Source organism: Mesocricetus auratus, unplaced genomic scaffold (assembly GCF_017639785.1).
Source record: "Mesocricetus auratus isolate SY011 unplaced genomic scaffold, BCM_Maur_2.0 Super-Scaffold_100676, whole genome shotgun sequence".
Classification (NCBI taxonomy): Eukaryota; Metazoa; Chordata; class Mammalia; order Rodentia; family Cricetidae; genus Mesocricetus; species Mesocricetus auratus.
This window is the reverse complement of record NW_024429266.1, coordinates 2,807,381-2,820,843: the sequence shown is the minus strand read 5'-3', so window position 1 is coordinate 2,820,843 and position 13,463 is coordinate 2,807,381. Positions and strand designations below refer to the sequence as shown.

The following is a 13,463-nucleotide window of genomic DNA, read 5'->3' as shown; positions in this document are numbered from 1 at the left end:
CACATGACTCTAGGTTTCCCCTATTATCAGCAGTGCTGAGCTGGTGTGGTGATGCTCTTCCGTGACCCCAGCACTCAGAAGGCTGAGGCAGGAGGATTGCGTTTGAAGCCAGCCTGAGCTACATGTCGAGACCCTGCCTCCAAACCAAACCAAATCAAACCGAACCAAACCAAACCAAACCGAACTGAACCGAACCAAACCGAACCGAACCAAACCAAACCAAACCAAACCCCAGGGAAGCAAAGCAGAACTGATGCTCCAAGGTGAGCGTCGGCAGGCAGGCGGGCGGGCAGCTTTTCTGTTGACACTGTTTCCTGGGGGATGACACTTGCTGTGTCAGAGACACACGTTCCCGAGACACTTGCCAAGTGGCAGCTTTCCTCCGCGCAGCCGTCTGCAGAGTGTGAGTGAGTGGCTGACTCACCATGGCCTCCGGAGCATGAGCACTCACTTTCAAATGGTCGGACCGCCCACAATGAAAGCTTTGTCTGTCAGCTTTTAAAAAAAAGTAGCAGCTGAGATTCAATCGCTTTTCTGTCCCAGCCATGGTTCTCTTGCTGCGGAGAGCCACCATGACCACGGCAACTCTTACCAAGGAAGACATTTCACTGGGGCTGGCTGACAGTTCAGAGGTTCAGTCCATCATCACCGTGGTGGGACGCAGGCAGACAGGTGCTAGAGAGGTAGCTGAGAGGTCTGCATCCGGATTGGCAGGCAGCAGGGACAGCCAGTGAGCCCAGTAGGTCTGGCTTGAGCATCTGGGATCTCAAACCCCACCCACCGCCAGTGACACACTTCCTCCCACAGGGCCTCTTTTACTCCAGTGAATTCACACCGATAATGCTGCTCCCTGTGAGTGTGTGGGGCCATTCACATCCAAGCCTCCGCCCTATTCATTAAAATCACCATTTTAAATGTCAGCCGTTCAGATTCTAGGCCTTTCCGTTCCATTGCATTCTAGTGATTTCCGCATTGTTATTTGTAGGCCTTTTAAATGTCTTTGAACTTTTATGTAGGTGCATGCCGGCGCATGTAATATGTGTGTGTGTGTGTGTGTGTGTGTGTGTGTGTGTGTGTGTGCGTGCAAGTTGGTATGTGGTGTCTTCCTTGTTTGCCACTTTGCTTACTTCAGCAGACTCCCACTGACCGGAGCTCACAGACGTTGGCTAGCTTGCTCTGGGGATGCCCGTCTCTGTTTCCCGGGCACTGAGGTTAATGTGCCGTCTGTGTGAGTTCCGGGACCTGAACTCCAGTGCCCACACTTGCCTGGCAAGCTCTTCACCCGCCGAGCCATTGGACAAGCTTCTCTGAGTGTTGTGACCTCTCTTTCTCACTCTTCAGGGTTTGTGGGGGAGGGGATCTTCTCGTCATGGGCACCTGCTTCTTGTCCACCCTTTTGGGGAGTTGGGGGCGTGTAGCCAAAGGCTTCGGCGGAGTGGCTTGGGGTGAGAGCAGGCGCTTTGTGCATCTGAAGATGGGTCATTCCGTCTGTTGGCTGGTCTGAAAACCTGGTATTTCTGCGGTGCTGAGTCTTTCGTTACGCTGCTGCATACTCACGAGGCTGTGTGGTTCCCTCGCAGTGATGATGGTTATCACGAATGGGCAAATTCAGCAAATATTTATGGGCTCACTCTTGCGCTGGCTTATTTAGTTTCCTCCTTTTTCAAACAAGAAGACCAAGAAGCCTCACCTCTGAGTAAAAGCCACGCAACTCTGTGTTGTTGTCACCTGCTGCCACCCCCCCCGACACACACACACACACACACACACACACACACACACACGCACACAGCGTGTGTGTATGACCACACAGTTTGAGGATGGCTGGGCCCTGTGTCTCTGAGCTCGGAGTGGCTGTGCAGTTAGGGGCATCCAGGAAAAGGTACCCTGTGGTAGTTCAGTTGGCCCAGTGCTTGCAGAAGGAGATGCTGACCAAGGACCAAGTAGCTATTGATTCCTATGGGCAGCTCAGCCCTGACCACAGCAGAGCTGAGACACGTACGTGAGAGATACCGTCTGCTTTACAGTAGCGGGTAACTGTGGAGACAAAATATAACTTTGCCCATTTTCAAATTGGCTCATCGTTTCTCTCTTCTTTGAAGGAGCTGCTGGTGTGTTAATGGCTATAGGTCTCAAATCAAACACACACGGAGAACTATTTTCCTTATTAAAATTCCATTTTATGTTTAGGAACCAAAAAAAAAAACCACACACACACACACACACACAAAGAAGTGAAAAAAATTTTGGAGACAAGGTTTCACTGTGTAGCCCCAGAGGGACTGAATCGCACTCTGTAGACCAGGCTGACCTCAAATCCACAGAGATCTTCCTACTTCTGTCTCTGGAGTGCTGGGTTTAAAGGTTTGTGCCACAATGTCTGGCAAATGTGAATTTTTTTTCATATCACTGTTTTTTCATGGTTTTGAGTTTTGTAGAAGTTTTTTGTTTGTTTGTTTGTTTGTTTGGTTTTACGAGACAGGGTTTCTCTGTATTGTTTTGGAGGCTGTCAGTCCAGCCCAGCCTCAAACTCACAGAGATCCACCTGCCTCTGCCTCCCAAGTGCTGGGATTGAAGGTGTGCGCCACCACCGCTTGGCTGAGTTTTGTAGAAGTTTTTAGGGAACTCTTTTCCTTATCCAAATAATAAAAGTACTCTTCATTTTCTGCCCTGCTGCCCAAGTAGTCGTGTTAAAATACTCTTTAGAATATTAAACAATTTAGAATGTGTCTTTATATATCATGCGATGTTAGCATTTAAACTGATTTTACATATTGCTCATTGAATTGTCACATAGCATTGTTCATTAAACAGTTCAGTTCTTCCTGATTTGGAATTCCCGTTTCTTCCTTTGTGTGTGCTCATATATGTGTGTGCATGTACACATGTGTGGAGGCCAGAGGACAATCTCCACGTCATTCTTTAGGAGTCACCCACCTTGTGGTTTGAGACAGGGTCTCTCATTGGCCTAGAGCGTCTTGAGCAGACTGGCTGCTCTAGAGAGCATCCTGTCTCTGCTTGCCCAGGACACGGATTACATATGTGAGCCGCTATGGTCAGCGCTTTTATACGGCTTATGGAAACTGAGTTCAGATGCTCACGCTTGGATGGGTTCATCTTCTGAGCCGTCTCTGCAGCCCCACCCTTTTCTTTACACAGTAAATCCTTACATCTGCGTGTTTGTTTCTGTCTTCTTGTTCTTCTGCTGTGTGAGCGGGTGCGTGAGTGGGTGCTTGGGCTTTCCATACTTACTACAGGGCTAAAGTTATGGCAGCTGTTACACCTCATAGCACCGTGAGGCTTTCCATACCTACTAAGGAGTTAAAGTTACAGTAGTTACTCCACCTTTAGCATAGTGAGGTACAAACTGCAGCGCGTCAGAGCCTGTCTCATTCCAAGAGCTCAGTAAAGGATTTTTTTACAGTTGTTTGTCTTGCAATCAGAGCTGGTGATACTTAATTACTATAGTACGCATTCATTGTCATTATCTTTTCCCCCTAAGGCCAGGCTTACACCTTTATTTTTCTATTTGAGTCAAATTCCCATTTATCGAGCTCTTAAGGAAAACAAGGAGGCCCCACGGTGACTCCGGCTGGAACTGCATTTTACTTCTGCGTTTAAGCAGGAGGTCTGACATCTTGCCCAGGTGGGCTGTCTTTCTCCAGGCAGCACCGCTCTCCAACCATTTACGTTTTGTTGCATGTTCTTCACTTACGCGGAGGCCACAGCAATGCTCTCCGGCTTCCCCCCTGCTGTGGCTAAGATGCACCCTCTCCTCTCAGAGCAGGGTGAGTTTCCTCACACACTTTGAGATGTATGTTCTTTTAAGTCCTCCAAACAGCCCTGGGGATTTCAGCCCTTAGAAGAAGGATTGGAAAGGAAGAAGGAAAGGGAAGTGGTCACTTTGAACAACCGTGCGTCACCTGTGTTTATTTTTACTTAACCTCAGGGAAGTCAGTTATATCCCTATTTTGTAAGTGGGTGATTGACATTGAGGGAAACTAAATTGTCAGGGCTCATAGTAAACAAGAGAAAGGATTGAGCCCTGGGCTTTGGAGGCCACTCCTCCCCCGTCCCCCATGCTGCCTCAGATTTCTGCATTCATCATTTGTCTTAGAAGAACTCAACCCCAGACCGAACTGTCTGCACCTGGCCAGGATGCTGTTCCTAAGGCCTGTTTCTGGGCCCAGCACCATGGCCAACTTGATGTGGCCCCTTCCCAAGAGCCAGTAAGAGTAGCTTGGCCTGCCCTTCTGTTATTTAACCTCGCACAGTGCAGCCGCGTGTCCTGTTACCCGGTCACAGGGTGGAGGGTATGCCAAGGCTGAGTGGCAGGGGCATCACTTCCTTAGGGACGGGGATCAACTCACCCCCTATTGACCATCCTTAGCCGTGAATGGACCCCTCTCCTGGCACCAGCAGCTGCCCCTCCATCAGCAACGCTGTCAGGCGCTGCTTTCCCAGGGTTCTTTAGATAGAACGGTGCATCAAAAGCATGCCTTTCTCTGTATGTGCGTATCACTGCTAGCCTGAATCACGATGTGTAGTAGCCTTGTTGCAGCTCTGGGCTCCGAGACCCCTGCAGTCCATCTGTTTGCCCTGTGTGGCCAAATAGGATATGGCCGGGTGTGGCTTGGTGCTACCGGGCTGTCTTTTCAGCTTTACCCTTGCTCGCTTCGGTGCAGAAGGTCTCAGGTCCCACAGGCTCTGCAGAGGCCCCTGGCGCTGCAGTTACAGAGACCTCCCAAGATCAGTAGACGAAGATTCCAAGGTCGTGCTTTCCTTGGTCTTGAAATACGATTCATTTTGAACTGTGGATTTCCTCCAAAACGTGTTTTCCTCAGGGTGGTGGTATAATCTCCTGGCTCTCCCGGAGCACCCCCAAATCTGATGGCTAAAAATTATGCAGAGGGAAGGAAGATGAGCTTTGGCCATGGATGTGAATCTTGCTAACCAAGAGTGACATGTTTTCCGTTTCATCTATTTTCTGGCTGCTTATGCATTTTTAAGGTTGTTCATACTTACACAGCCCTTGATTCTCCAGCCCCTCAGACGAGGATGCAAACGACTGACTACCCTTTTGGCGCTCCTTTCAGGGACACCCGTGTGGTTTTTTGTGAAGATTGCCCCGATCCGGAACGAACAGGATAAAGTGGTTCTGTTCCTTTGCACATTCAGCGACATAACGGCCTTCAAGCAGCCGATCGAGGACGACTCATGCAAAGGTTCGTAACTCTGATTTGTGCACACACATTTATATGTTTTTTTTTTTGTCCCCCTTGATTCTCGATTTTGCTGCAGAAAACTTGAGGTTGCCAAGGCAATCTTGTGCGGAGATTAGGATGTAAATCTTAGTTTGCGCTGGGTATTACGTTATTCCTCTGTGTGCTTGGGGAAGAGAGAGATAGAAAACGTTGTTTGGTAAAGCTTTTTAGAGACCCTTTTACAGTCACACTTGGATGCAAGAAAGCAGCCAGTCACATCTAACATCACCAGGGCTCTCCCTGGGTTCCTCCGTCCCTCCCAGGTGGCAGGAGATTAGATGTGTGGCCTTGAGCATGCTAGGCGATCCCTTTTCCACCAAGCTTGACAGGTTTTCCCAGTCACCCACATGGGTGGGCGTGGCCACACTGTGTTTATGGCTTTCAAGTAGATGCCCTTGGGTATGTCTTTTGGATGGTTGCAGCCTCTTCAACACAAGAAATCAGGCAATGGTGAACCAGAAAAGGGGAATTGCCAAGGAAACTGAGACGCTGGTAAATGGCTATGTGTCTGCCATGGTTTTGAAAGCAAAATATGGGCTAAATTAATTTATTTGAGCTGTGACACAATTAGGAAAAAGTAAGATACACTCACATACCCAGCAACGAGCTCTGAACCCCAGTGTCTAAATGTGACTTATCTTTGTCTGGTCGCATGGCACCTGTGGCTGCTTGATTTCAAGCATGGCATTACTGAGCCCAGGGACCCAGTGACATTTCTGTAGGGGTCATCTGGACAGCTGCACGGCCCTAGATTTTAGCCAGATTGTTAGGTGGGCATTGTTTGTATAACAGTGGGGCCTTTGGAAAGGAGAAGGCAAGCTTGCTGGGAGGCTAGACTCTGCCCTGGCTCAGCTCCCTGGGAAGCTGCTGCCAGGGGTCTGAGGTCACACCCCTCTCCTACAGTTAGCATTCAGTAAACCAAGATCCCAGCAGCTGCTTCATGCTGCCAGGCTACCTGACTCTGCGGCTGGCTCTCTGCTCCAGAGCTCCTACGATGCAGCTGAGAAATGCCAGCAGAGTGCAGGGGAGCGGCGGGCTGGGGCATGTTACCCCGGGTGTGACAAAGGCTGTTAAATGAGCAGCATGGGGGGTGGGAATAAGAAACATCAGTGTGTGCCCTGGGCCTGTGTCTCTGAGGGTGTTTAAAATTTAGACACATTTATGGATCACAGCGTTGTCATCACCGCCCTTTTCCAGGGCATGGCAGCTCAGGGCGTCAGTCCCAGGGAGCCCCCTGGTTTTAGACCCCACAGTGTCTCTCCTCCCTGGAGTCTCCCTCTCCTGCCAGGAGTCTCACCGCCCTGTTTCCAGTTTTGATTTGAAGATTCCTCTGAGTGGCAGCTAGTGCATGGTGACTCACTTAGAAGGGCTGTTTGCTCTTTTTTAACCTAACAAACTAAAAAGCACCGTTCCAAGGGTGTTCAGATATTTTGACAATTGCTTTTTTTAAAGTGCTTACGTAAAAACAATTAAAATATGTGATTTGGCTATGTGAAATGTTTTCTGCGGAGATAGAGTGGTATGTTGTTATTATGATTATGATGTTGATTATTATTATTATTATTATTGTTAGAGTAGGAAAGGCATAGCCTTCTGAAAGTTTCTTATCTGGCATGTAAGTATCTACTTGATTCTCACAACACCCAAAAGAAGTGATGAATCAGAGTGACGGTGTGAGATTTGTTTGGGTTTATTTTCTAAGAATCATGTGCTCCACTTACTTAGCCTGACCTGCCCCCGTGGTGCATCTCGTTGCCGATGAGAATCTCGGTGCAATCCATCCCTCCCTCCCTCCCTCCCTCCCTCCCTCCCTCCCTCCCTCCCTTCTTTTCTCCCTCCCAACTATTCCCTATTAGTCAAGGTAAATGCTTGTCATGTATTGATTCTTATTGTCAACAAAATAACAAGCGTAACATGTGACTATTTGTAGGCAATTTAGAACACATACATCTATATTTATACATAGACACCTGTGCATATGTAGAGACATACGTGAATACATATATGCACACATGCATTCACCTTTGTATATACACACATGTACACTTATGTATACAGACATACGTATACACATACATGTGCAATGCATGCACACACAGACATATAAACACATGTACATGCTCACACACGTTAATGTTCAGTGTGAGAATCCTGGTAGGGAGCCCAGCTTAATGCCACCTCAAAGACGTGACTTACTGAGACTCTGTCGGGTGCCGCGTGGTGTTCCTGTTTTCCCTGTCACGTTGTCCCTGGCCCACTGTGGTATGGTGGTCTGCTCGGGGCACAGTCAGATTTTATATTAGCCTGTTTACGATGGAAAGGCCTGGGAATTGGTGCCGTCTGATCCAGATAGGAAAAGTGCAGCCGGCCGTGTGGCTGGTTTGCTCTGACTTGACCTTGCTTTCTAGAGATGCTCTGGACTCCACTGACCCTGGGGCTGGGAGGGTTTGCAGTTCAGCACCACAGTCAGCGTCAAGTCTTCAGAGCCTTGCTTCCCTGGGCTTGTTTAGAACTCGCCTGTGAGCGAGAATGGAAGCCAGGGGGAAGATACCATGCAGAAAACTCCCAGATAAGCTTCGGGATGTTTCCTATTATCTGGTCAGCTTATTAACTCACGTGTGTTCAAATGGCATTTCAGATTACTTGGCTTTGATCATATAATTCACCTTTCGGGTGCCTGGGTGGTGTGGGTGTGTCCTGAGAAGGGAAACCTCCAGAGAAGATTAGAATGTTGGAGGATGAGGGCTCCTTCCTGGGGCACATCGATGAGGAGTCACACATTATAGCCTTTCTCCTTCCAGTGCCGACACACCATTTCTTGCCCACGGATAACGGAGAAGCTGTTTGTGGCTGTTGTAGACTTTGCCTGTTTGCACATGGATGGGGGAAAGATGGGAAGAGACACGTCAGGGTGGGTTCCCAGTTCTCTGACACACAGTCCGAGTTCATGCCGGCCACCCATGTGTATCCACTGATCCTGTGTCGGCGTGGCTGTGTGTTGCAGAGCCTGTCTCTGAAAGAGGTTTTACAAAGCTCCCATAGCACATCCCACCCAGCGCGCCCTGTAGTGGGGTGCATGGGAGAATGTCAGCACCTCCTGTAGAGTCTAGGCTGTCCCTTCTGCTGACCCCAGCGGAGCTCCAACAGCCTGGTCGCTGTGCACCAGGCCTGAAAGTGACAGCGTCCTGCACCTGTCTTCCTAGCCTGGGGTGTGAGGGGTGAAGGTGGCGCTGATGTCCCATAGAGCATGGTTCCTCTGAGTGAGGCTAAGAGCTGCTTTACTCTTTTTGTAATGACCAAAGCTCATCAGATGAAAAATCCTAAAGGTTACCCAAAGACCAAGCCATTCTCCCTAGTCCCACAGTCCTCTGTATTCTAGGTCTGTCTTGGGAAAGTGCTCCAGGGTAAAACTTAGAAGGTGAAGTTTCTTAAGAGGCTAAAATGTGGGAATGGCTCGCATTGCCTGGCTCTCAGCATCGTATATGATAATAGTTGCACGCTCTGAATATTTGCTGTGGACCCCGTGTACACGTGTTTGGGGATCCTGGTCTTGAGGCCTGACAAGTTTCTAAAGGTCTCATGGGACAGCTGCCTGGTCAAACCTTGATACGGATGTTGCCTGTGGAGTGCTGGGGTGTTGTTTCTGGGGGACTTTAAGGGCTGCAAGTCTCATTAGACTCCTTAGATTCTCAGAAAACTCCTGCCCTCCATGACCTTTCCCCTCCTCACACTGGTAAAACCAGCCAGTGCCTTCCCTCACACACCCAGGAGTCGACCGTGCACTTCTTGGTCTCGGAGAAGACGATGCAAACCCGGCTAGTCACATCGTTTACAAACTCCAGCCTGTAGCTCAGTTTTTGCAAGATCAGATAGATGCTGGAGGAGTCGAGGCTAGCCTGAGGCAAGTCACCCAAGGCAGAGAGCCGTCTTGTCTCCATCACCTGCTGTGAGCCAGTGAGAGCCTTGAGCAGAGGAGAAGTCTGGGTTCTAGACACTTCCTCTGAATGTGGGTGCACTGGGCCTCCTTTTCCTTGTGTGTATAAAGTCCCTGAAGCCCGCTTGCTGTGTCTCTCCAGGCTGTGATCCGAATGGAGCTCAAGTAGGTTGGAAAAGCAAGGTGCCTCCCAAACCTCAAACACTCGAGGGTGCATTTCTGAGCAGCAGGTCTGACATGTGGGACGGGCTCATGGGTGTTGTCCCGTGGGTGAGGACGCCTGTGTTTTCTTGGTGCGTGACTGATCTTGTCTTTGTGCTCTTGTGCTTGCTTCAGGTTGGGGGAAGTTTGCTCGGCTGACCAGAGCTCTGACGAGCAGCAGGGGTGTCCTGCAGCAGCTGGCTCCCAGTGTACAGAAGGGCGAGAATGTCCACAAGCACTCGCGCCTGGCAGAGGTAAGGGCGGGCGTGGCCAACCAGCCTCACTTCCTGGGTGCGAGTGGGCTGGTATCACTTCCTAGGGGCATGTGGGCCGTTATGCCGGTGAAGAAGGGAACCCCCGGCCCCGGAGCTCCCAGCTTCTTGGCTGGGACCTTGGCTTGTCTGGGCTCCATGAACTGTGCTATGTAAGCTGCTTTGGTCATCACACTTTGCCGTGCGTGAAGGCACGCCCTGACTTTCATGTGATTGCGAGTGTCGGTTCACTTTTCTTAGGACGCAGCAAGGAGCTGGGATTGCTTCTTATTTGTAGAGGAGGCCTTTAAAACAACTTGTAAGTCACAGGCGATTTTCGTTATTTTAGCAATATATGCTATTCAAGGAAAACATGATATGGAAATCAAAAGGGGGGAGGAAAAACGGAAAATCTTCTGTGATCTCTGGCCGTGTAGCATTATTTGGTGTATATTTAATACTTTCCTTTGGACACATACTACTTCCTGAAGAGGAACTCCACATTTAACATCTATAGGTTTGAGATGTACCTGAGAACGGACGAGTCTTCCTTTCTTTATCTATCCACGAATCCTTTGCAGGTTAATAGACATTCTTAAAGTTGTTGATTTGAGCCTGGGATTGACATGTGAAGCAACCTTGTTTCTAATTTAAATTTTAAAAAAAGTTGTTGATTCAATAACCTCTGAAGTAAGGACAATCCGGAGTGGTGGTATTCTCCCGTTTGCTGGCGTGTGTGAGGCCACGAGAAGTATCTGTCAGGTTTAATGCACCCTCACCTCCGTGCCCACCCTCAGTCAGGCCTTGTCTTCAGATTCCCAGTGGGATGAGGGCGGGATCTCCTCGGGACACATCATGCTTCACCTAGCAAACCTCCGCCTCGGCCAAATGTGTCAGCACAAGCTCTCGGTTTGCCTTGAGGGAGCCAGTCAGCTTTTGAGCATTGGTTGAATGAAGGCATGGCCCTACTGGCCTAACTTCTGGCTTCTAGTTTTCTCAAGGGAGAAATTCCCAGCGTGCCAAGCTCTAAAGCGTGCCGGGCACCTGTGCAGTGTGTGTTGCGTAAGGTTGTTACGCAGGCTCCCCGGGAGCTTTTGTAGCTTCTGTCAATAGTGGGGATGCACACCATGCTGAGGAGAGTCATTTGGAGGTATAGCTCATAGACGCTTTTCCTCTGTTCCTTCTCGTTGATGACAAAGCGACCTTTGGTGTCTCCTTGGCTGACTGTCAAATGGCCACCCTGGCTTCTGTGCTGTTTCCTTTCATGCATGTCACAGGCTGGCTTTCCCCACGAACGTGTCTGTGTGCCAGCAACTTCCTTGTAAGCCTTTCCTTAAATGCCGTTTTCCCTATGCCTAAGTCAGGGGTTTTGGCCTGAGAGATACCTAAGAGGTGTGTTGCAAGGAACTAGCCTGTTTGATCATGGCGTTCGGCTGCACGTATGGCTGGTATGCAGACTGGACATTCTCAGGAGGAGCCAAAGCTGAAGTTATGGGTACACTCCTTCTCCCCTAGGATCTCAGCTTTTTGTGACTCTGACAAAACACCTGACAAGAGGAACTTGGAAGGGCTCTCTTTGGTCATGGATTAAGGGGACACATCTCACTGTGGTGGGGAAAGTCTCGGTGACAGCCTTGGGAGGCAGCCGGTCATGCGGCATCCTCGCTCGGGAGGTAGAGTGAATGCGGTGGTCAGCGGGAAGTGGAGTGAATGAGGAGGTCAGCGCACTTTCTCCTCGTCATCCCGTCTGAGACCCCAGCCCACTTTGGGGGTGCGTCTCCCCTCCTCACTCAGCTCTCTCCCGAACTCCTTTCACAGACACACACCAGAGGCGTGTCTCCTGGGTGACTCCACAGCCTGTCCAGTTGACAGTCAAGATAGGCATCACACCAGGCAGAGGCAGCCCTCCGCTTCTGAGGCCTTTCTTCAGGTTGGATGAGTCCTGTCACATTACGGGGGACATCCCCTTTCCCCTCTGAGTTAACTGGCGGGATGCTAACGAGTGTATCTTTACAGGAGCTCTTACATCTGTGTCTGCTTGACTACCAGGTGCCAGGGCCTTAGCTGAGTCGACACAGAAGTCATCGTTTTATTCTCTTGTCTGTGGAGTGCCCACACACATTTCCTTAAGCCACACTGGCCTCCCAGCAACAAAATAACAAAGCGGCTCTTCTTCATTTCATGGTCACTGTCCCCTGTTCAGTGGAAGATGCCACCGTTTCCCAGAAGGGGACGCTGCACCCCTGTGACCACACCTGTACCAATACGTAATGTTGACTCCTATCGGTACGTGCTATGTCACACGACAAGGAGAGAGAGGACACAGATAACAGTATAATTAAATGTGGGAAGGACTTGCTTTAGGAATTTTTCCCCAACATGTACTAACATAATATATCTTATAATATGATATACAGTTTCCTTAAAATTTTATTCACTCACATGTGAAAGTATGCGTGCGTATGTGTGCAGGCGTGTGCAGGGTCTCTTGCTAAATCTGGGCCTTGCATTTCCATGGCTCAGTTACAGGCCAGCAAGAGCCAGCATCCTTCTGTTTCCACCCTCCTTGGAGCTGGTGTTACAGCACGTGGGTAAGGCCTGGCTCGTTACACATAAGCGCGGGGATCTGAGTTCTGGTCCTCAACTGTTCCTCCCCACTGAGACATCTCTTTGGTCCGAGTCTACTTTTTTTTGTTGTGTTTGTTTTTCCTGGGATAATCCCAAGTACTTAGAACCACAGCTATCACTTAACAGTTGTTTAGTAGTGTTACTTAGTTCATAGAAATCGATTTGATGAATGAAAGAAGGAAATGACCCGGCGTTTTGTCTGTCTGTCTAGTTCTTTGATTCCAAAATGAGACAAGAATCTGGGTCTCATTCCAGGGTAAGCCTCTGCTGGGCGGCTTACCAATTTTATTGACCTTCTCAGATTACTAGCTTTCGGTTTTCGCTGATTTTTCTTTGTTGACTTTCTGTTTACAATTTTATTGGTTTCTGCCTAGATTTAGCTATTTATCTTAGTCTTCTTACTTATGAATTAATTTTCCCTTCCTTGTCTAGTTTCTTAAAGCAGATGCTTAGATTACTGATTTTGATCCTTCTCTCTGTCAAAACACAAGTTTTGATAAAATACAGTTTTATTTAAATTTTTATATATCTAGTTAAAACACATCTTCATTTACTTATATGTGTGTATCTGAGTGGGAGTACGCATCCACGCACACTCAAGAGGCCAGAGGAGGAAAACCAGGTGTCCTTCCATATCACTCTCTACCTTATTCCTTTGAGACAGGGTCTCTCACCGAACCTGGAGCTGGGCTGGTGGCCAGCATGGCCCAGAAGTCTTCCTGTCTCTGCCCCAGGCAGCGCTGGGACTACAGGTGTGTGTGTGTGTGTGTGTGTGTGTGTGTGGTCACACCTCACTTTTTATATGGGTGCTGCAGATTTGAACTCAGGCCCTCATGCTTGCAAGGTAATATCTTACCCACTGGGCTGTCTACTCAGCCCTGCTCGTAGCCCTTGCCTCACAGACTTAGAGGCTGCTGTGTGCCTGTACAGGGTGGCTGTGTGTTCTTGGAGAACTGGCCCCCTAAGTATAAATGCTGCCTTTGCCCTTGATAGAGCTGCTTTCCCTGAGTCTGTTGGGAACCAATGTAGTTACTTTGCTTTCATTAGATTAGTGCTAGCCCGGCACATCCTTCCCCGTCTCGTCTCCATCGCATATTTAGTACGGGGCTGCAGACAGCGTGTGGCTGGATTTTTTTTTAAGCAGTCTGACAAGCTCAGCTTATCATGATAATTGAAGCTCAGGCT

At 49.1% G+C, this 13,463-nt stretch overlaps 1 protein-coding gene across 2 annotated transcripts in view; it reads left to right on the top strand.

Moving 5' to 3' along the window:
* Kcnh1 (potassium voltage-gated channel subfamily H member 1) overlaps nucleotides 1-13,463 on the top strand; it is a 285,008-nt gene that overhangs the window by 35,548 nt on the left and 235,997 nt on the right. For both annotated transcript variants that reach the window (XM_005082858.4, XM_005082857.4), the window contains exons 4-5: nucleotides 5,097-5,225; nucleotides 9,535-9,653. In XM_005082858.4, coding sequence (XP_005082915.1) covers nucleotides 5,097-5,225; nucleotides 9,535-9,653 — 248 coding nt within the window. The remainder of the gene's footprint in view (nucleotides 1-5,096; nucleotides 5,226-9,534; nucleotides 9,654-13,463) is intronic.